Source organism: Symphalangus syndactylus, chromosome 6 (genome assembly GCF_028878055.3).
Source record: "Symphalangus syndactylus isolate Jambi chromosome 6, NHGRI_mSymSyn1-v2.1_pri, whole genome shotgun sequence".
NCBI classification, from domain to species: Eukaryota; Metazoa; Chordata; class Mammalia; order Primates; family Hylobatidae; genus Symphalangus; species Symphalangus syndactylus.
In genome coordinates, this window is record NC_072428.2 from 102,507,216 (window position 1) to 102,531,204 (window position 23,989).

At 38.1% G+C, this 23,989-nt stretch overlaps 1 protein-coding gene and 1 long non-coding RNA gene across 2 annotated transcripts in view; one reads left to right on the plus strand and one right to left on the minus strand.

The window, feature by feature from the left end:
* ZNF277 (zinc finger protein 277) overlaps positions 1-15,641 on the plus strand; it is a 139,182-nt gene extending 123,541 nt beyond the window's left edge. The window contains exons 6-12 of the mRNA XM_055283726.2: positions 492-602; positions 2,861-2,993; positions 8,915-8,982; positions 10,534-10,630; positions 12,635-12,677; positions 13,665-13,839; positions 15,352-15,641. Coding sequence (XP_055139701.1) covers positions 492-602; positions 2,861-2,993; positions 8,915-8,982; positions 10,534-10,630; positions 12,635-12,677; positions 13,665-13,839; positions 15,352-15,538 — 814 coding nt within the window. The 3' untranslated portion in view covers positions 15,539-15,641. The remainder of the gene's footprint in view (positions 1-491; positions 603-2,860; positions 2,994-8,914; positions 8,983-10,533; positions 10,631-12,634; positions 12,678-13,664; positions 13,840-15,351) is intronic.
* On the minus strand, positions 969-23,487 carry LOC134737035 (uncharacterized). The gene is made up of 3 exons (XR_010121577.1): positions 23,410-23,487; positions 13,848-13,916; positions 969-1,173 (listed from the first exon to the last, which is right to left on the minus strand). It is a non-coding gene; the product is annotated as an uncharacterized lncRNA (long non-coding RNA).
* Positions 23,488-23,989: the final 502 nt, after the last annotated feature.

The window sequence follows — 23,989 nt, forward strand, 5'->3', positions numbered from 1 at the left end:
ATGAAACTGTTTTATCTCAGATCATCAGGCATTAGATTCTCATAAGGAGTGCACAACCTAGATCCCTCGCATGCACAGTTTACAAAAGGGTTCACGCTCCTCGGAGAATCCAATGCCACCACTGATCTGACAGGAGGCAGAGCGCAGGTGGTAATGCTCACTTGCCCGCCTCTCACGTCTTTCGGTGCAGCCTGCTTCCTAACAGGCCATGGACCAATACCCCTGGTTTAAAGGACAGAACCTGATTCTTCTATAGAGTGTGGCCAATCAGCAGATAGTGGAACAAACTTTGGTATCCCTTTACAGAACTGATGTGACAGTTACACTTATATACTTTATAATGTCACTCTTTAATAGCTGAAATCTTTGTGTTAGTGCTTAGCACTTGCTTATACCTCTAATTAGTGTTTTTATTATGCGAATGCTATTCCAACCCAAATGTGTTCTTAGATGATTTGTGAATAATCCTAATTGCTCAAATTTCTTCCTAGATCTGTTATTTTGAACCACATGGCCAGAGAACATGCTTTCAACATTGGATTGCCAGACAACATTGTAAACTGCAATGAATTTTTGTGTACATTACAGAAAAAGCTTGACAAGTAAGTACTGATTTATGAAACACTGCCTAAAGCTATTTTAATCTTGGGCTGTGTTGTGAATTTTTTTAAATTAATTTAATAGAGTAATTACAGAAGTGGGAATTTCCCATGTTGGAGGAGTTCACATTTTGTACGACAGTTCTTATTTTGTCTAGATCATATTGCCCTTTGGTGTTTTTTAAATTTTTCAAATACACTATGTTATATATACCAAACAATATATATATCATACAATGTATGCCGTATAGGATATGAAGAATATACTCACTGTCTAGCCTAAGAAATAGAACATTGTTAATTCCTTTGAATCTCCCTATGTGTCTTTCCTTATTAGTATTTCCCCAGAAACCACTATTCTTAATTTTGTAATTGTAATTCCTTTATTTTTTGCTGTAACTTGTCTACATATTTAATAAGGTAAATATATTGTCAAATTATGGAATGGTGTTTAATTTTGTGTGAAACATAGCATACTGTGTGTGTTCTTCTGCCTTTTGGTTTTCATTCACATTTGTATATAATACTCCATTTCCTCAAGGTCATATTCTGGCAACCGTATCTAGAGCTTAGCCTGTTGAAATAAGGAAGAAAATTCTTTAGGTCACCAAAATGACTTTCAAAAATGTATCCACTTTTCTTTCTAGGAAAGGGCCCAAAATTTTTTCTCCGAGAACCCAGTTTTCTATATTTAAATAAAATACTAACAAGTGTGGTGCTTCAACCCACAACATTGAGAGCAACCACATAAAAAAAAAAATAAGGGCCCGGCACGGTAGCTCACACCTGTAATCCCAGCACTTTGGGAGGCTGAGGTGGGCGGATCACCTAAGCTTGGGTTTTGAGACCAGCCTGACCAACATGGAGAAACCGTCTCTACTAAAAATACAAAATTAGCCGGGCACGGTGGTGCATGCCTGTAATCCCAGCTACTCGGGAGGCTGAGGCAGGAGAATTGCTTGAACCGGGGAGGCACAGGTTGTAGTGAGCAGAGATTGTGCCATTGCACTCCAGCCTGGGCAACAAGAGCAAAACTCTGTCTCAAAAGTAAATAAATAAATAAATAAGAGGAAGCAAGTAATACAGATTAATTACAAGAAATTTTTAACTCAAATTCTGATGTCAACACTATGTTAAATCGAGTCCCTTCACCCTTTTGTTAAACGACTGTCTATAAAATAAGACCAGATGTGCCTTCCAGCAAGATTAGCAATAATGAATATCTATAGTCAGCTTATCACCCATAAATTGTCAACTATAAAAGAATATACTACAAAAGAATATTATTATGCCCTGGAATATATTCTTTGGCATAAGAAATTGATGAAAAGGTATTTAGTAGAGATAAAAACAAATTCAAAATTGAAACAGTAACAGATTGCAATCATTTGAGAGTTTCCCATGTAAAATATATTATACTTAGACACTATGTGGCTCCAGAAAGTAGAACTCTCTACTTTTTACTGAGTAGCAGTTATAATACATGTTGTATCAACTGTCAGGAGGCTTAGTATGAGAAAGACATTTTGTTAATAATCTGCTCAAAACTGGTAATCACTGCTTCTCTAGGTAATGAATGCCCAGTCAGTGGAAATATTCGAGCAGATGTATGAGAATTATATGGTAGTAACAGCTACTATTTATCTTATTCACATACATGAATAAATACCTAGCACAGTTCATAGTGCATAGTAAGTGCTCAATAAATATATATATATATGAAATTATCATTTAAGAATCTCTAAAATGTTGGTATTATCTTCACTTTAGAAATCAGAAAATGGCAACAGAGAAGGCAAGTAACTTTACCAAGTCCCACAGCTAGCTGGCACTGGAGCAAGGAATTAAACCCTGCCAATCAGCTCTCAGGATATCCCAAACTACGTACTAATTATTATATACAATGGGTGCAGTCAGTGCAAGTCATTATAATTATTTGAAGAACATACTTACATACTTATTTTAGAATAGGTAATTCAGTTAGTAAAGAACTAAAACAATTTTTGGATATTACCTGTCTTTGTCTCAGTCTTAACTGAACAGCCAAGTTGGTCAACTTAGCTGACTACAAAATTCACCATAGTATGCACTCTGCAAAGCCAAATGAATAAAGTGAGGGGGGATTCTGACAAGGATGGTATATCCCATTTGAAGATTCTGTGTGACCTAAAATGAATAAATACGAAACTCAATAATGATAAAGGATTATTGCAGCAACTATACAAGAGACTTGTTTATCAGTGTTTGTGTATTTCTTGTAGTTTGCAGTGCTTGTACTGTGAGAAGACCTTCAGGGACAAAAATACACTTAAAGATCACATGAGGAAAAAACAGCATCGTAAGATTAATCCTAAGAACAGAGAATATGACAGATTTTATGTCATCAATTATTTGGTAAGGCTTTCTTTTCATAATTTAAAATTTGATCACAGTACTGCAAACAAAATCTTTCTGAGGACCAACTAATATTTGAATAAGCAATTATTGCAAAGGTCAAAATGTAATTGAGGGGCACATTCAAGTAGTGATTAGCTTTGAAATGGTTAGAGTACAAGACATTCGATTTGACTTGTCTTTTATTTGACAGTGTTTATGTAGTAAAAACGCCATGTCTCTAGAACTCACAGTCATCTTGACCAAAAAAAAAAAAAAAAAAAAAAAGTACAGCATTTGGATATCCACATACCATCCCCCATTTATGTAATATCTTTTAACTTGGGGCCAGAAACTCCTTTTTTTTTTTTTTTTTTTTTGTCTCTTTTTTTCCTGAGATGGAGTCTTGCTGTGTCGCCCAGGCTGGAGTGCAGTGGCATGATCTCAGCTCACTGCAACCTCTGCCTCCTGGGATCAAGCAATTCTCCTGCCTCAGCCTCCCCAGTAGCTGGGATTACAGCTACTGTACTGTACAGTACTGGGATTACACCACACCTGGCTAATTTTTGTATTTTTAGCAGAGGCAGGGTTTCTCCATGTTGGCCGGGCTGGTCTCGAACTCCTGGCCTCAAGTGATCCACTTGCCTCGCCCTCCCAAAGTGCTGGGATTATAGGCTTGAGCCACCACACCTGGCCAGAGAGACTTCTATATTCTATTCAAAAGAAACAGTTGAGTACTAGATGTGCTAGGTGCTATGCAAAATAATTCTTTAAAAGCAATCTCTTTGCTCTTTCCCCTTCACCCCTACAAAAGTGTGTATCTTTATCATTCTCTTCAGTCAGCTTATTTTTAAGGGAAGTTTCGAGGAAACCAAACCGTTTTACTATGGAAGGGGATTTTTATTTGTTTGGCTTGTAAGGTAGACTAACCAGGTTACCATGCCAAGGATTTTAAATGTATTGATAGCTCTCCTTCCACAGAAACCTCAATGCCATTTGCTGGCCTCTGTAGATTTCAAGAAGAGGCATTCAGATGGAGACAGTGGGGGATGGGAGAGAGGCATCTGGAAATATGGGAGGGGATTTTTGATAGACAACAATGACTGGGGAACTGGACCTGCCTTCAATCTACTGATTTTTAAAAAATATATATGATAAAGGAGGGAAACTACTCATATAAAAGAAGAGGTCATGTAACTCTCCAGAGGAACTGGAAGAAAAATGGAGAGTTCTGTTTTGAATGGGCATTTTTCTTAAGCAAATGGAATTTTTTTTTCCTCTCAGTGTAAATGAATTAAAACCCAAACCCACTGGTCACAAAATGCTAATTGAATATAATCAGCCATTTTATCTATTGGATAGAAACAAGCATACCCTGAATTATGTTGGAAATCTCTACTTTAGGGTGGAATTTTGCCTGTTCTAACTATTCCTTGTAGTGTTAAAATTCCCCTTGAGAAGCAAGTTTAACGTGTGTTTGAAGATTGACTCTAAGAGGTTGCCATGGTTTTCTACAAATGTTTTACAACCAGCTAAAGGCAAACGTACCCTTTGATCTCTTCAATCTTTTCTCGAAATCACTCAGTCTTTACTTCCTAGAGCAAATGCTGCTTCAGGACCCAGCCCAGTCTAATAGGGAGTGGACTTCAGTGCTAGCTCTAAGAAATATTCAGCTACTGCATCTAGCTATAGGAGCAATTTAATAGTTCTTCTTTCTGGGGCTCTTTTAAAACTAATATTCAAGAGCTTGAGACTAGCAGAACATTATATAGCTGGAGGTTTTTACCTTTTAGAGGAGACTTCAAAGGATTTGCTTACTCTTATTCTGCCAGCACTTTTAGAAAAGTATGATACTTCATTTCCTGGGCATCAAGTAGGGCAGCTGTCAAAACCGAAATCATCTGCCAGGGCCAGCCATCTCTAGATGAGCATGCTAGATTGTGCTGCTCACACAGGGCACGGATTTGATGTGGTGTGGACCACAGATTAAGAGAAGTGTTTCAAGAGAAAGTTAAGGGCTTTAACAACGTACAAAATGAAAATTAAATTACAACTTTAGAGTCATATTGATAGAAGTCTTTTTTTTAACTAGCAGCTATTTGATACTTACAATCTGCAGGCACTATCCTAGGTATTTACATTAAATTGTTTAATTTAAGTCAAATTTTATGACACAGGTATTGTTATTAAGCCTCTTATAGGTAAGGGGACTGGGGCACAGAGAGGCTAATTTTCCAAAGGTCACATGGCTAGGGCAAGTTACTTATCCTGTGCATCAGTTTCCTTCATTTTTACAATTGAGGCAAGACTAGTACCTACATCTTATGCTTTGGGTTGGGTATTTTGGTCAAGTAATGGTGATGAGTTCATAATGATCTATTCACCCACCTTTGCCTATTCTCTTTTGTAATAAACTAAAAAGTGAGCCAAGGTCAAAGTAAAACTGACTTTAATCAGCACTTTAAGGCTCTGCTGCACATTCTTAGTCTTCCTAGCCCGTTTCCGATTCCTATTCCTATTCCTATTCCCTATTTTCTATTCCCTATTCCTATGCAAAATTCCTGCTGAGGTAAATAACCAAAAACTTAAGAATGATTAACAAAAAAAGAAAACCTAAAATGTGTTATGATGCCTTAGCATTATGGAAATGATGTAAACACCTTTGAAAAGGAGTGAAGAAGCCTATTGGCTTCACTAAAGATATACACAGGCACTAAACTAGAGGGGTGCTTACCAGAGGTATCAGCCTTAGTAACATTCTAGGAATATTTGAAGGAATACTGTTATACATTAAAAGTATAATATTATATAGAACAAGTGTATAAAAAACTGTCCCAAATACTAACAGAGTATAGGTAGAGAAAAATAAAGGCCAGTTTCTTCTCAGTATCATTTTAGTATTATTTCAGACCTCATTAAAGAATAATATTTAACGTGAAGAACATGAGTAATAAATCAATATGAAGAATAAATTCTAAAATTTTAAACAATGAATAATGACAATATTTAAAAAAAAAAAGAGAAAGATATTCCCTTGTTATCCCTCTGAGGAAAATGGCTCACATGAGTGCATGAGTGTGGGCAAAAGATAGAATTGTTATATTAGTAGTGGGTTTATACATCCATTTTATTGACATCATACATTCTACTTACATTTGAGTGCCTTCCAGGTACCAGATGCTAGAAGAGAAAGAAAAAATACTGTAGACAGAAAGGCTGATTTGAGTCACTACTTTCAAAGAGTTCAGAAGTCGGTATGGAAAACCACCATGTAAGCACGTTAGTTTGGACCCTTTGTAATGGTATATGGAAAGTCAGCGTTTGACCTCTCCTATAGCAGATATATGCAGTCACTGAGTCATTTATACACAGAGCTCCTCACCTCCACTTCCAACGCCATAGACTCTGCCAGCGCAACAATGATGGGAACATCCAGGATATCCGTGGCAAGATACACTCTAATAGGCAGCACAAATAGAGCCAATGGACAGAGAGGCTGCATTTGGCTTTCTGAGCTCAGCAAATTGACAAGTTCCATTTTCCTTCTTAGATGAGATAATTTCTGTGCTGAATCATTCATATCAGTTTCTGAATAGTAACAGACTTGCAAAAACATTAAAAGTCTTTTGCATAGTCTGAATTAATCTACTTCAAATTCTTGCTTTGCTTTCTCACAAACAAAAGAGTTCAGCAGGTAGTGAGGATGGGTTGGGGATAAGGTGCCAGTTAGGTTCACATTCAGATAACCCTTCCTCAGAGGGCAACAGACTGCTTAACATCGAGGCTTCAGCTACATATTCCTATGATGCTCATGTTTCAAACCGAGTTTTGCTAAAGGGAATTGGTTTTGCTATGATTTTTATCATTCTTTGATTTAAATTTTTTTATTCTTTAAGTATACAAAGCCACTTAAAACAAAAGTAGGCTTTTAACTGATTTTTCATCGTTTTTTATAGTTCTCTCTAGTGAAGTTATTTACACTGAAAACACTCGTCTTTCTGTTTCTGATGGAGTTTTGTGTAAGCACATGTAAGTGAGTATGTATTAGGGCAGAAGTGTGATGGGTGAAGGGGATCTTTTTTTTCCATGTTTTTTTCCACCCTCTTATTATTCATGAGCCATCTGATGCAGGGGTTTGAGGGGGTGTCTGAACATCTTTAGTGATATGCCTTCCAAACTTTGTTTTTCTTACATTCTTTGCTTTCCTGACATGATTCATTAGCAGGCACAGTGTCTTAATTAGAGAGTTATGTGCTTTTTTTTTTGCTTTGGGTCTTGTTTCTATAATAAATCATATTTTTAACTGTACCAAATCAGAGCACTCTAGGAAACTGGGCCACTGTCACATGCAAATTGCTTATTTCCTAATATACTAATAAACATGTACATTCATTTTCCTCTCAAGTAGGGTAAGTGGCTAATGCTGTATGGCCTAGATAAATCTCTACATATTGTACCTAACACTGAGGAAGTTGCAAAATAATGCTTTGAGTTTAGAAGTTTAACAGTGAAAGATTTTTTTTGTTATTTTTGGCTCAAAATATTCATTGACAAGCAGCATTTGCCCTTATCATTCAGAATTATCAAGTCACAGAAGGCCCATACTTTAGTAATACCTTGTAGCAATAAAACCATGACCTTAAGTCCAAGTACAGAAAAACGAAGTAAGGCATGAAAGATTTAATTCATTGCCAAACTTTCTGACAAGCATCTTGTTGGCAGTGTTGAGGCCATTTTTGGTGTTCTGTAATGAGGTTCAGACACTTCATGATGACTCTGGGAAGTACATTATAGAGTCCAAATTAACCATCTCTAATGACATTATGATAGATCTCTGTATATCTAAATGTATGCATCATTTAGCTGATAGATAATGACAGCTTCAAAACCTCTCATTAAGTTGATGAATGATGGATTTTCTTTCTCCTTCTAAATCATAATGGCACTCATAGTTCTTTGTTTTTAGCTAGATGAATACCTTTATTTGGGGGAAAAAGAGTCCATAATTGAGTGAATTTTGGTTTTGTTTTTCAAAAGAAGAATATTGAACAACAAAGCTATCCATGCTTGTAGCAGGTCAGGTGGGCTTGATCCTAACCATAGTTTAGCTGCTTGAAAACATATCCATTAATGTTCCTACCTCTCTCTTTGTGACACTGTCTGCTTTTGCATGGCACAGTGGGAAGATTGGATAGAAAGAAGACAGGGCAAGAAGAGAGGAAGAAACGGCCCAAGGGGAACAAAAGAAATAAATCATTCCTACTCATCACTCCATAAAGTTTTGCTAACGCTGTGACTAGGCTTGCCAGACATAGCCCCAAAAGAGTGGAACTTTTCCACTGATGGTAAGGGATAAAAGGGATTTGAGTAGGTACTAGAGCACCTACTCATGCCTAGTACTATTTCTTTATAGACAGTAACTCACTAATCACCTTAAAAACACCTTTTGAGGTAGAATCTAAATTGACCTCAGGTGTATTTTTTTATTTTTTAGTTCTAACAAATTGAATTCTACTTTCTAATTCAACTCAAAAAATAGTTTATAGTAATAGTACCCACTGTATGCCAGGCTCTGGAAATGTAACAATGAACAAAGGCCATTAGAATCCCAGATATTCTAATACACATTCAGGGTTGAGACACACTGGTTCAAATTTAAGAGAAAAGAACTTGACTGAAAGGATATTGCTGCTTCTCTAAAAAATTATCTCATTAAGGTTTCAACTTCGTATTGCTTTTGCACTGTCATTAAGTCAAAAAAAAGTGTTGAATCAAACCATCATAAGTTGGGCCATCTGTATATCCTACTTGTACTGTTTCAAAACCATTTAAACATGGGTGGTTTTGTTTATTTTTTTGGTTCTGATTTTTTTCAAAGTTCTACGTACTCTCTCCCTTCTCTCTCCTCCAATCTCTCTCATCCCTCTGTTCTTCCTACAAAGGAACTTGGAAAATCGTGGGAAGAAGTTCAGTTGGAAGATGATCGGGAGTTGCTGGACCATCAGGAAGAGTAAGAGTTGTTATTGCTGCTAATTAATTGCAGTGTTCCAACAGTAAGAGGACAATGCTTTAGTTTGGTTTAAATTATGAAGAGGGAACATAAGAAGAAAAATTCTCTGAGCCATGCATCCCTTCATGTAATGTGGCAAAAACTTGAATTCAAAATAACTTTGACATAAAAATTCCAAAAGACACTGTTATTCCAACTAAATTAAAGGTATTGATTGAACACACAAGTAATATATAATTCAGAGAAAAATACATTCCGAAGTGCTTTGCCTGCTCAGTTAGTGCTCAGACCTTGAAATGATGTGATCTTTGAACTCTCTATGTTGCTGTCATTGGAATAGAGAATATAACTGCATTGAAGTTAATCCTGTTCTGTGTTCAGGCCATTGATGACTAACTTTAAACATTCACAGCTTCTTTGCTTGAAATTATAAGCTTGAGAAATGTTCTTTTCAACCTAAAAGGATTTCTTATTTTTCATCTTCTTTTCAGTCAAAGCTTTTTGGTGTTTTTTCTCTCTCAGGATTTTAAATTACTATTATTTTAATAGTGAAGTAAAGCCCAAAGGTAGAGAGCTGCCATTTGCTGAATTTTCTTGATGCATAGAGATTCAGGCAGAGAATCTTCCAGACTGAAATAAAAACATCTTTCCCATTAAGACATACTAGTTGGAATATTTAATGCGTGAATGTTGAAGTTTTTATGACACAAAAGGTTATAAATAGTAAGTCATGACCTGGGCCAGGACTGGTGGCTCCCTCCTGGATGGATAGAGTTAAGGAAAATGTTTCCTGTTTTCTAATAGGGAAGCTTCTGTGTGAATTGGGTTAGGCTGATCTTGAGAGTCTTATCAGTGATCATTTCTGAGCTTGCCATGAGAAATTCTCTCATCTGAATTTGAATGGGTGTTCTTCGTCTCCACAACTCTTCCCTCCTGGCAGTTTTCCTGGTTTGGGAAAGATAAGAAGTTGGTAGTATTTCAAAAAGGTAAATGCAAGGAGCAGGGAAAGTGGTAAAAGGGATCCTGTATCCTTTTTGAGTTCCCTGTCTACCACCAGATTTAACACTTGCCCAGTTTAAAATAATCAGTATTTCCCTCGTGAAAGAGACACGGTTTGCCTTTGTAAAATACACTGTTTGTCATGCAGAAACACATTCCCAGCATCACACCTCACAGCGTGTGCACTCAGTGGTTGTGGTTAATGAGAGAGAGCATCACATTTTCTGATATGTCTCCTTTGCAAATTAAACCTCATTGTCTCAGGACGACATTCCTCTGACTCTGGACTGAGATAGCTACTCAGAAGAATGGCAAATAGGAGAAAATGGAACAGCAACTGTTCACTATGTATATTAATTTCATGGTGCTGCTTTGAATTTCAAAAGCTATATCTGAGAGTCACAATATGATGTGACAGTCTTTACCAAAATGTCAGAGTTGAAAGAGATTGGCAGGGATTTTTAGTAAGGAGAAAGCAGTACCAAGTCACTGTGTAGTATACTGTCTTAATGAAGGGAGTCTCCGTATTTTCTCTTTTCTTTTTTAATTCAGCGACTGGTCTGATTGGGAAGAATACCCTGCCTCTGCCGTCTGCTTATTTTGTGAAAAGCAAGCAGAAACAATTGAGAAGTTGTATGTCCACATGGAGGTAAGATACCTGTATTTATTTGAATTTTGTTTTATTCTGACAGGAGAAAGCTGGTAGTTGTTGCACCCTCATCTGCTTATACTTTAGTTTCCCAATCATTATTCCAAACAGAAGAGACAGGCCAGGTCTGTCAGGGAGAACCAGAGCTCAGGGCAATTTAGTTAGTACAGTTGAGTGGACCTGAGTGAGCTGTTTGTTATTGTGAGATTTCTCAGACCACTGATGCCATCTCACCTTTGAGATGCTTACAAGATCATTCTAGCTCAGCAGGTGGGACAGGTTCTGAGTGTTTTTTCCAGTGCTGCTTGTGCTGGTGAATAGGAGAGCAAGAAGGGAGAACATTGCCATTTACAAAGGCCCCGGAAGAATAGGAAAAAAGGAGGGTGGGTAGAGAGGTTCTAGGGCATGATCCTACAGTTCTCTCAGGTGCCAGGATTTGGAGAGAAGAAATTAGGGAGCATTCCTAGTGTGGGCTTTCCTTTCTGGATGCCATTTTTATGTTATAGTGAAGCTTGGAGCTAGCAGTTCTAAACCTTTTTCACCCCAGTATACCTGAGAGAGGACACACACCCTACACCTCTGATCCTTAGCTGCACAAGGCGGATAGGGAAGGGAAACATCTAATGATTCATGATAGTATCACAGCTTGTGGGCAGAGGGGTGATTATAATAGAAAAATATTACTGGATGATTCTGATATCTCTGTGTCCCCTCCTTGCAGCCACCTCTGCCAATAGTGGACCATATTCTCTACTTTCACCCCACCCTTATTCAGAAATACTGTTCTTAGTTTAGTAAAATAGGGACCTAGAAAGCGCTCAAAAGACCATAAGCATTTTCCTTGATTTTAGTTTCTCTGAAAAAGGTTCCCACTAGTATGTGTGTATAATTTCCTGTATTTAGATTTAATTCATAATATCTTAGTGTCTTTGTATTGAAGGCAGCCTTAGTGTGCCTATCCTGTGTAGGGATTACCTTTTTGGCATCCTTGACAGGTGTCCTTAATCTCTGCTGGGTCACTTTCAGTGATAACATCACGAATTCCTAATCATCCTGCATATGGTGCTACACTAAATGCCATCCCAGTGAGTTAAATGGTCTTTATCCTCTGTGAGATTGTAGGTTAAAACATTTACACAGACAATTGCAGGTGTCAAACAAACAAGCAAAAAATAAGTGCATTGTAAAAATCAAAAGAAATGTGATTTATAGGAAGGTGTGAGTGAAGAGAAGCTTTGAGGTTTAAACAGTGTATTTGACAGCATAAAATGAAAAGCAGAATTTGTAAAAAACCTATGTGGGGCAGAGAACCTATATCCATAATTCTAGTCCAAATGCACAGTACAACAGAAACATATCTTACCTACACATTTATCACACTGCAGAATGCATACATAGACTTCTACGTTTTTAGAAGGCTACAAAATGGATACATTGTAAATTATAAAAACTATAGATATAAGCTATGAGCAATTATAATGTTGTTGCTGTTGTTTGAGTTGGAGTCTCACTGTGTCACCCAGGCTGGAGTGCAGTGTCACGATCTCAGCTCACTGCAACCTCTGCCTGCTAGGTTCAAGCGATTCTCATGCCTCAGCCTCCTGAGTAGCTGGGATTACAGGCACCCACCACCACACCCAGCCAATTTTTGTATTTGTAGTAGAGACGGGTTTTGCCATGTTGGCCAGGCTGGTCTCAAACTCCTGACCTCAGGTGATCCGCCTGCCTCGGTCTCCCAAAGTGCTGGGATTGTAGGCGTGAGCCACCGCGCCCGGCCCAATTATGATGATTTAACTGATTGACATGACTTATTTGGACTATGCTGTAAAAAGAAGTTGGGTATGGAGGGAAGTAGTTAGACTTGGAAGACTTCAAAAGCAGAAGGTACTGAACTCAGACTGAGTTTCTAAACTACTCAAACTCCTGTGAATAAGCTGTTTATAACTTCAGCCTGAAAGATTAAATAATTCATATGCTTACAGATGTATTCATTCCTTTTTTTAGGATGCACACGAATTTGATCTTCTCAAAATAAAGTCAGAACTTGGTAAGTTTGATTCCGAAGTTTTTTTCTGTGATGCTTCATTTTTTATAAACCATCCTGTAAGCTATGCCTATGTTCAGTAGCTATGATTGGAGAGTGCACCACCAAAACCTGTCTCTCTATAGATGGTCTTGACAGAACTCTCTGTGAAGCAGTGATGCTCAACCATAATGGTCAAATATGGTTTTTGGTTTCATATACTCCTTCTTCCTCTTTCCTACATATATGAGTGCTTCAAGTGAAATATAAGTTAGTGGTTAATAATATATCATAAATTGGAGGGGGCTAGTAGAATATGGATTTTTAAGTCAAAGTAGAGTTCAGATTCCAGCTCTGGCACTTACTGGCTATGACATTGGGCCTCAGGTCAGAAAAATGTTGTGAGGAGTGAATAACGTATGGTAAATGCCTACTGCACTGCTTAGCAGTATAGCTAGGATTGTTTGTTATAGGTGTACCCAATTGCATCATTCTAAGTATCACAACAATAGAAGGATTTGGGGCATTAAGACATACATAAAGTACTGACTTGCTAATAGATCTAAGACAGTAAAAAACTTACTTCTCACAGCTCAGCTCAGTCACTGCTTTCCTAGGTCCTTGGATGTGTTACTTTGCTGCTCTTATAGACATGTATATACATTGTTTATATAATTAGCTTAGTAGTCAAGCATGGGCTTTGCAGCTGACAGCTATCTATGCGATGCTAGGCAGTTTCCTAATATGTAATGTAGGTATGATACTACCTATCTGATAGAGTTTTATGAAGATTAAATGTATTAATACATGGAAGATTATTAGAATAGTGCCTAGCTCATAAGCCCTGTGTAAATATGGGCTGTTATTATTTGGTATCTATTATTATGCTTTATAATTGTACTACCTCTTCAGGTTGATTAATAAAAATAAGCAGCTCCTTTAAGAAATTATAATAGTGCAAAAAATGGGTCTGAACAGTTGTCTAATGATTCTGTGTTTTGTCATTTTCAGGATTAAATTTCTATCAGCAAGTGAAACTGGTCAATTTTATTCGGAGGCAAGTTCACCAATGCAGATGTTATGGCTGCCATGTGAAGTTCAAATCCAAAGCAGACTTAAGAACTCACATGGAAGAAACTAAACACACTTCGCTGCTCCCCAATAGAAAGACGTGGGATCAACTGGAGTACGTACTGCAAAACCACATGTGCACTTCTTTACTCCAACTCTTTGATTTTGTCCCTTTATTTAATTTCTTTAAACCTACAGAAGAAAAGGAATACATATTTATTATAAAAAGTATACATCAGTATAGTGTGGGGAAAAATGTAAAAATATTCAAAAGGCTTATTTTTAAAATAATCCCCCTCTTATAAATGAAACCAAATGTTTTTCAGTATTTGTGATATGGAGATAGATACATATGTAGAGAGATGAAGTCGATACAGATTTTTTAAATCATATTTTATTAACAGAATATTGTAAATATCTTTCTATAGCCAGATCCATCTGTTGCATCCTTTCTAATGGTTGCTAAATATCCATTGTATGGATATAATCTATTCTGTGAGATATTTAGGTTGTTTCTTACTTTTTGCTATTATAATGATACAGTGAATATCTATATGCCTACCTTTTAGCACACTTATCTAATTATTTCATTAAGCTGAACTCCTAGAAGTAAAATTACTGTGTCAGAGTTTGCATACTGCTAGGACTTTTGGTATATATTTTGTATACTGGCACTTGAAATAATTAAGCAGTTGGTCATCTGTTGTTGGATTCGCAAGTATCCTTTGCCAGAACCTTGTGGACTGGTTCCCAAGTGTCCTTTGCCAAGAACCTTCTGGACTGGCTCTCACATCATTCTGGATAACCTCAGTCGAGGGCTCCTCTGAGAGGCTGTGGGGTTCTAGCTGCCCAGAGCTCCTTCTGTTCTTAGGGAATGTTAAGTCAGTTCCCCCAGAACTTTAACCAGAAAGTTCTAGTTTTTCTCCTTCAGAAAATCCCACACTTGTGAGGGTACCCTGTTCTTATAATCCTTCTTATATAAATTAAAATTTGTAATATTCCAAAAGTAACTTCAAAATGTATTCAGAGAAGAAACCAGAATAACAAACTTTATATTCCATAAGTGTTTCATTTTGTGATTACCTAGAAAGAAGGAACAATTAGGCTGGAAAACAAAACACAAGGGAGAGCTTATTATTCTCAAGTATTTGAAGAATTTGTCTTTGAAAAAATTACTATATTTGAAGTTTGTTAACTTATAAGGAAAGACTAGGACCTTTGAGTGGAAATGAGAAAGATGTCATTTTTAGCTTCATAGGAGGTGTATCAAACAACTAGAGCTACCCACTACTAGGGTCAGCTACCTTCGAAGATAGTGTGTTTCTTATCATGATAGATGATCAAGCAGAGGCTAAGTGGCCAGCGGGCAACTCCAGAGACAACTCTGGAGGCCGGGAGGTCCACGATCTTGGTTTACCAAATCTAGATAGTAGATTTGGTAAGGTTGATGTCAGCCAGTAAAAGTCAAAGTGAAAGCAATCAGAAGTTGTCTCCAGTATAGCCTTTGCAAAATGCTATGAAATTGTTGGCAAGGATACCTGGCAAAATTATAGTAAATGTGTACATTCAGCTACCTGGACACTATTAGTTTGGTAATTTAATACTATGTATCTGTGGTTGTTTTCAGGTATTATTTTCCAACCTATGAAAATGACACTCTCCTGTGTACACTATCTGACAGTGAAAGTGACCTGACAGCTCAGGAACAAAATGAAAATGTTCCCATCATCAGTGAAGATATATCTAAACTGTATGCTTTGAAACAAAGCAGTATTTTGAACCAGTTGCTACTACAAGAGTACTTGAAAAACTAGAAGAAACTACCACAGAAGCAATTTTTCATGTTTTTCTCCTATGAGACAGACATGAAAGAATAAATTTAAACAAAATAAAAGTTAAATTTGAACATCAACAAAAGATTAGTCCTTGGTGAAATAAACTTTTCAAAAATGAATGTGCTTTTCAAAAAATAAAGTAGAAAAATGCACTTACTAAGAACATGAAAAAAATGAAGTAGGAAAATAAGATGAAGACTTTGTATTTTAGCTATAAAGTTTTATTGTGTGATCATCTTAAATTATCTCATTTCATTAAACTCATAATTATCTATAGAAGGATATGCCAATTACAAAGAAATGAAATGTTCAAATTATTTATAAACCTGATTTTTCAGTCAGTAGTTTCAGTCTCCTCCCCAAGGACCTTCTTCATCCAACAAGTTGCAAAATTTGAATGTCCTTTCTGTACTATATTGGGTGAGCTATAAATGTAATGACTAAAAGAAAAGCCACAGAAGAAAGAAGAAATGGTCAAAGACCTGGATAATATGCAAATTGGCCATTATATTAGAACAATCAAGAGCTGACTATATTATCATTACCGCTTTCTGCCTAGGGTGGCCAAATTCCCTGGAAATAGACATCAAGCCAGTTAACTTCACTTTTCCCTGCAATGTGTATGTCACTAACATTAAATACCATTTTTTAAAAACATAACCACAATACCATTATGACACCTAAAAAAAATTAACATTAACTTAATATCATCTGTTTTCAGTTTTTCCCATTTGTCTCAAAATGTATGTTTACAATATTATCAGTTTCATTACTGATGAATATTGTGTGCCTCCTGATAAGATGCACTGAGGAGGACAGAATATCACTTTTGTAGATTTATACCAAAAATGCATAACTTAGATATAATGAAGAAACAATCAAATCCAAGTTTGAGGCTGGGCACAGTAGCTCATATCTGTAATCCCAGCACTTTGGGAGGCCAAGGCAGAGGATCACCTGAGGTCAGGAGTTCAAGATCAGCCTGGCCAACGTGGCAAAACCCCATCTCTACCAAAAATACACAGATTAGCCAGGCAGCGTGGCATGCACCTATAGTCCCAGCTACTCGGGAGGCTGAAGCACAAGAATCGCTTGAATCCAGGAGGCAAAAGTTGCAGTGAGCCGAGATCGCACCACTGCAGTTCAGCCTGGGCAACAGACCAAGACTGTCTCAAAAAAAGGAAAAATGGAAAAAAAAATCCAAATTTGAAGGACATTCTACAAAATAATTGGCCTTTACTCTTCAAAAATCTTATCATAAAAAACAAAGACTGAAAAACTATATCAGATTAAAGGTGGCTAAAGATAGCATAGCATGATCCTGGATTGCATGCTAGACCAAGAAAAAAAAGTTTTTCTTTTGCTACAAAAGACATTAGCAGGACAATTGGCAAAATTTGAATAAGATTTGTAGTAAATGTTATGGTATTGTTGTTAATTTCCAGATTTTGATAACTGTACTGTGGGATGAGAATATATTTGTTTTCAGGAAATATTCATACCACTGAAGTATTTAGGGGTAAAGGAGCATTTTGTTTGCAACTTACTCCCAAAAAACTAACAAGGGTATATAGAGAATAATGAAGTAAACATGGCAAGATGTTAACATTTAGGGAATCTAGATAAAAGTACGTGGAGATTCTTTGTACTATGGCAACTTTTCTGAAAGTCTGAAATTATTTCAAAATTAAAAGTTTTTTAAAATGTCTTTTTTCAGCCAGGCACAGTGGCTCATGCCTGTAATCCAAGCACTTTGGGAGGCCAAGGTGGGTGGATCACAAGGTCAGGAGTTTGAGACCAGCCTGGCCAACATGGTGAAACCCCGTGTCTACTAAAAATACAAAAATTAGCCAGGTGTGGTGGCATGCACCTGTAATCCCAGCTACTTGGGAGGCTGAGGCAGGAGAATTGCTTGAACCTGGGAGGTGGAGGTTTGCAGTGAGTTGAGATCATGCCACTGCACTCCAGCCTGGGTGACAGAGCAAGATTCCATCTCAAAAAAAAAAAAAAAAAGTCTTTTTTCAGTTGGTTTGTTTAATCAGGTTCCAAGTCAGATCCATGCACTATATTTGGTTGGTGTGGTTCTTAAGGGTCTTTTAATCTATAACGATTCACAGTTTGTTAAAGCACTTATTCACTTATTTGTTAAAGCAATTGGATTAGTTGCCTTGCTTTCTGGATTTGGATGATAGTATCTTCTTTATATTATTTAACATGTTCCATTGTCATTCATTGTCTCCGTCCATTTCTGCTACTGTAACGGAATACCTGAGACTGGAAAATTTATAAACAATTAGATTTTTTTTCTCACAGTTCTGGAGGCTGGGAGGTCCGTGATCTTAGTTTAGTGTCCAGTTCGGGAGCCCAGTCTCTACTTCCAAGATGGCACCTTGAATACTGCATCCTCCAGAGGGGACAAAGGCTGTGTCCTCACAGGACAAAAGGATGGAAGGACAAAAGGGCCTAGCTAGTTCCCTCCAGCCCTTTTGTAAGGTCATGAATCCCAGTGATGAGGCCTCTGCCCTCATGGCCTGATCACCCTTCTGAAGGCCCCACTTCTTAACACTGTTGTAGCAAGAATTAAGTTTCAACAGGAATTTTGGAGGGAACATCAAAACATTGAAATTATAGCAAACCCTTTTATAAGGTCGTTAATCCCATCCATGACGGCTGCCCTTCTGACCTAATCACCCTCCTAAAGGCCTTTCTGACCTTTCTTTACAGTGGGTTTTTATTTTTATTTTTTACTTTTTTATTTTTGAGATGGAGTCTCGCTGTGTCTCCCAGGCTGGAGTGCAGTGGTGCAATCTCGGCTCACTGCAACCTCCCCTCAGCCTCCTGAGTAGCTGAGACTGCAGGCACCCACCACCACACCCGACTAATTTTTATATTTTTAGTAGAGATGGGGTTTCACCATGTTGGCCAGGCTGTCTCAAACTCCTGACCTCAAGTGAGCCACTACGCCCAGCCCTACAGTGTGTTCTTTATGCAGCATATGTGCTACAGAATGCTGGAGTCTGAGGCTCTGGTTTTCAATTATTAATGCTAGTCTGTGTAGGTAATGCCCCAAAACTCATCTTGGAGTCGTATTGCCTGTCCAGAGACTCAACCTGCTCCCACCATTCGGTCCTAACTCAACTGTATTTGGTAATTACATAGGCTCTGGCCACAGCTCTAGATTTCTAACCCTCCCACTCTGCAGACACCATGGAAGACTTTTATTGAAAACTAAGCAAACAAAGATATAGGAGCCTGTATTATAATGATAAATGCCTAAGTTAAAGATACAATTAAGTTAAATATTTTAAAACCAAAGACTAAAGAGGCGGTCTAGGCAATTAGACTGTGCCTACAGCAGTCTGTCTGTAGGAATCAGGTTTGTTCAGGACATCAAGGAATGTCTGAAGAGGTTTTTAGAGCATGCTTCAGTGTTAGGACAGGAGCAGTGGAAGAATGAGAACACAATAAACTAAGTAATTAAACTTGGGAAGGAGAAAGCTTTTTTGGAGAGAAAGTCGATAGAGAACAAGTCAAATAGATATAAAAGGAAAAATGAAATTGAAGAACAGACCAACACATAAAAGGGAAAAGATGTTGTACTTAGGGTTTAATTCATATTAGTTGTTTTTTTAAGTGGCTAAACGTTTTCAGGTTTATCTGGGGACAAAAATGGCAACTTTGACCCAAAGAAATCTAACAAGAATAGAAGCAAAATCTCAGCAAACTGTACTGACTCCTAGATGGAGCAAGAACATAGGCCACTATTGGCGAAGGACTCTATGTAGCTCTAAGCTACATAGAGACACCTTGACAAAAACCACTGGGAACTGCTCTTTAAAGACTGGGACAGTGATACCAAGTGTACCCTGAAAGTCAGGACAATTTGAGAGATTTGCTTTCAGATGAAAGCAAAACATTCAAGGAATTATTGGATGAATTTCCAGCTGCTACTGTAATTATATATAGGAATACTAGAGCTTCTTGTGCCTCAAAGGAAACATGCCTGAGAAATTTTTAGAATTAAGACAGAGTTAAGGCAACAAGGTGGAAGATAACAGAAGAGAGCCAGGTGGGACAGTGATAAATGGAATCCAAGCTCAGATTCGCTGTTAATCCAATTAGAAAATGCATGCCAGTTAAGATTATATAACTAAGAAAGGTGAGGGCGGCCAAAATTTTTGGGGCAATGGTTGCTTTTGGCAGACCAAAACCTACTGACTTATCTTTCACAACTGAAGTCCCCATTAGATAAATCTAGAACCAAATGTTAGCACATGTCCGGCCCAGTAAAGAGAAAGTTAAAAAAAAAAAAAAAAAAAAAAACAGAAAGTACAAGTAGCATTAGACCTATTTACATTAGGGAAGGAAAGGGATCAACATAAAAAGTAAGTTATACTGTAACAAATTCAGCTATTTCTCCCTAAAAGGCCTAGAGAGAAACCAAGCACTAGAATGCATCCACTACTGCCAAAAAAAGGAGCAGAAGTACTGCTGGAACCTGGACAGATCGAAAGCAAGGGATGGTTGTATGCTGAGGGCTCAGCAGAGGTGTCTGTCCTCACCAGGTCCCAGTGCAACTAGTCTAGTCCAGTTGCCCACAATATCCATCCTCCTTTTCTTCAATAATAATAAAGTGTGGTTGGATATAAAGCTACCTAAAATGAAAATTACATTTCCAGGTTCAGTTATCCTGAACTGCACTTCTTTTGCAGCTCAGGGTACTCGTGTCTAAATTGTGGCTAACGAGATATAAGCAGGAGGTCTCATATGACAGCTTCCAAGAGTCTTCCTTAAGATACTGGACATAAGCACCCTCTGCTTTGTTTTTCATCCCTTCCTACCTCCTGTAGCCTAGGATGTAGATATCTGCATATGGGGTAGTGAGGTCAAAGTCAAGCATGGTGAGACATCAATGTCAAAGGAATCTGGATCCCTGACACCTTGGAGGACTCTACAGCCCTGGAATGCTGAAATACACATTTATGTGAAGGAAATAAAGTTCTACCTTCCCACAGTTATTTAAGGTTTTCTATCATTCATAGCCGAGCCTTATTCCAACCAATACGCCTAGGGATTCAAGCTGCAGAAACATCAACAGCAGTTTTCGTTCAGGAATAGGCCGAGGATGTTTTCCAGCCGAAATAAGTGAAGGAATGAAGGGGAAACTATTCTTAGAAGCCAGCCTTCACAAGCCGAGGCAATTCCAAAGCCCAAGGCAACAACAGGAGCCACTGTGGCAAAGAACTGGGAAGTGAACACACAGGAGAGTGTGGAAACTGCCATCATTATTTAGAGCACAAACACCCTGGATCAGGGGATGTTGAAGAGAGAGGGCTCAAAAGGAAAATACAGAATGGGAAAGAAAGAGTCAAAACAGACCGCACAACTGGGCTTGCCATCATTGCCTATTTCTCAACTTGGCAAGAATGCAAATGTCTCATATGTCACCCTGAGAGAAATCTCTGTGGATTCTTCCTCCAGGAATGATAAAACATGTTAACGTCTTCAGGAGGATTCCCCCCAATCAGGTTTAAGTTCAGAGATCAAGGAGATCAGGTAACACACAGATGGACTAGCATCCTGGGGAATCCAAAATCAGGATACCGCTAAGTCTCTATTATGGAAAATGCAGATCTCTGGGAGCATCATTTTGTCTTATTACTGAAGATCTTGGAATTGATTCATTTTCTTTTGTTTAATTTTGTTGCCAGTTAGTGCTTTCATGATACTCTTTTGAAAGTGAGATATACCAGAAACTTGGTGTTTAACTTCAAGTTCCAATTCCAGAAGAAAGCCACACTAGCAATTCTAATGAGACACTCTCCAGGCTGCTGGAAGAAACCACAGCGCATCCCAGCATCAAGAATCCAGTTCAGAATAAGCAGAATAAGAAATTGGGAAGGATGAATTTTAGACTCTAATGTCTTCTAACTAACTCAGACAAGAGAATCCGATCTTTGTACTTTAATTTCTCCCTGAGAGATTCACAATGGTCAAGATTGTTTTTAAATTTGAAACATCAATTTTTACCAAAATGTTTTTTATTGAAGCAACTTTACATTGCCATATTATCTCTTTGCAGAACCTCTGATACACTATTGTGAACATGTTTAGACATAATTAGGAATGGAAGATGAAATTAGGAACTTTCAGCTGGGGTTCAGCATGGCCCTGGAATTACTTCCATCAATGAATTGCCTTCTGAGAGCAATAGCTACATTCTTCACCACCAGTCCTAGGAGAATACACAAAGAGTAGTGGCCATTCGGGTGGGGGTGGTGGGAGATGCACTCCTGAAGGTGGGAGCAGCACTGTCCTGATAGGCCTCCCGCAAAGGAAATGGTCACACTCTTGACTGGCCTTAGCTTAGTGGGTAAGCCCAATGAGCAAAGAGAACAAAAACCTGAGGAGTGTTGGAAAAGGGGAAACTCATTTTCCAAAGTATTTTGCTTCTACGAGAAAGGGAATCCATTACATAACATTCTTGGTTTCTCTCTGCTCCCTCTTTCACTTCTACCAGACAGAAGGAGTGAATTTTCTGACTAGAAATTTAAAGGACAGGAACTAGCATCTGTGCTTCGGTCCCTTACTCCTTTTTTTCTTTGGGATTTGCCTGTCTGCAGAGAGAACACAGCCTGTTCTGCTCCACCATTGTATAAACATCAGAGTGGAAGGGTCTGCCCCATGCAGTTGGAAGGCTGGAGTTGTCCAACACTGTCTGACTATGTATATAAATAAGTGCCTAATTTGGGGCCTCAGTAGTAAGAAGCTTGCTTGCCCACAGCAGTAAGCCATGTTCTGCAATATCATCTTAATTAGCAGTAAAGGTGATATTTCATCTCCATCTGCTTGGCCGTTTATCAGCTGGCTCTTCTAGAAGGTACACAGCCTCTTAGCAAATGGTGGATGTGGCCAGGATTACCATGAAACCACCTCTTGGAAAGTTACCACTAAATACACTAAGTCCAGTCAGTCAGGAGGCGGAGTAGACTTGTTTCACATAGAACTAAGGCAGGACAAAATAAAGCCAGAGAGCTGATAGCTTGGATATCATTGTGAGCTAGTTAGACATAGACTTTCTGAAAAACCATCAGTACTAGGGTCTTAACTTGTTGAGTCCCACAGACAGCCTTGAGAAAGAATTTTAGTGCTTAGTGCAGGTCATTTTTTTAAGAGGTAAACCTGGAATATACCAGTTCAGGAAGCAGGAGAGTGAAAAATGAAAAAAAAAAAAACAAAAACCATGAAACTGTACATTAAGGAAAAAGTTGCTGGTATGGGAACTACGACTCAACCTCACTGAGGACCTCTGGGAGATTGCACAGAACACTATTCTTACAGTTGCCCGCAACACCCCCCACCCCCTGCTCACTACCAAGGGGCAAAAAAGCTAGGCCATTCACCCACTCCCATTGGTCATGGGTTGAGGGCTGTTCCCAGGGGCAGTGTTAATTCCCTGGCACTTCCAGCCTACCTCACACACTGATTTAGCATCCTCTGAAGGTAGGGGAAGGCCCTTACACAAAGACTGAGGAAACTGTTATGCAAAAAAGAACTGGCAGATCATGACAGTAACTGCTACAAATCTAGGTGTTGAACACTATTGTGAACATGTTTAGACATAATTAGGAATGGAAGATGAAATTAGGAACTTTCAGCTGGGGTTCAGCATGGCCCTGGAATTACTTCCATCAATGAATTGCCTTCTGAGAGCAATAGCTACATTCTTCACCACCAGTCCTAGGAGAATACACAAAGAGTAGTGTATTCTCAGAAGAAAACATTTTATGTAAGGCTCAGTGGTCCTCACAGCTCTTCTATCTCACTTGACAATGAAGATACAATCTTACAAGGTATCTAGCCAGGAATTTTATCTTCATCAAGGGTAAAGAGAGGATGGGAAACAGGATCAGAGAGATGAGGACCTGCCAAAAGAAAAAAGCACAACAAAGTGACATCCAACATTATAATACATGGGAATTTAAAATGAGACAAAGCCAAGTCCTGAGCTTTTTTAATGAATGGAGGAAAAGCAATTCTTTGAGAGGATGGAATAGAACATGCACTCAGAACAAGAATAAATGCTTTAATGTCAGTACTTTGCTGAATGTATATGCAGAATTGACAGATCAAGGGCATCAAATTTCAACTATTGTTTGCTTAGTCTGCAAAAATAGCCACCCTACATCCTTGAAGCTTAATTCAACTCCTTCAGTAAGCTTTAGATGATAGGTAGTTAAAGGATTAAACTGCTGCAGTTGAACTCTTACGCCTTATAATTGATATATTGAAAGGCTAAACCATGTTCGATTCCTGATGATAGCAATCTGCAATGGCACTGTAAGCATGTTAAATTCAAACTGAAAACATTCAGCGAAGTTAATATTGACTTCACAATGTTCTAAGATGTAAGTGAAGCTATGCTCTTTT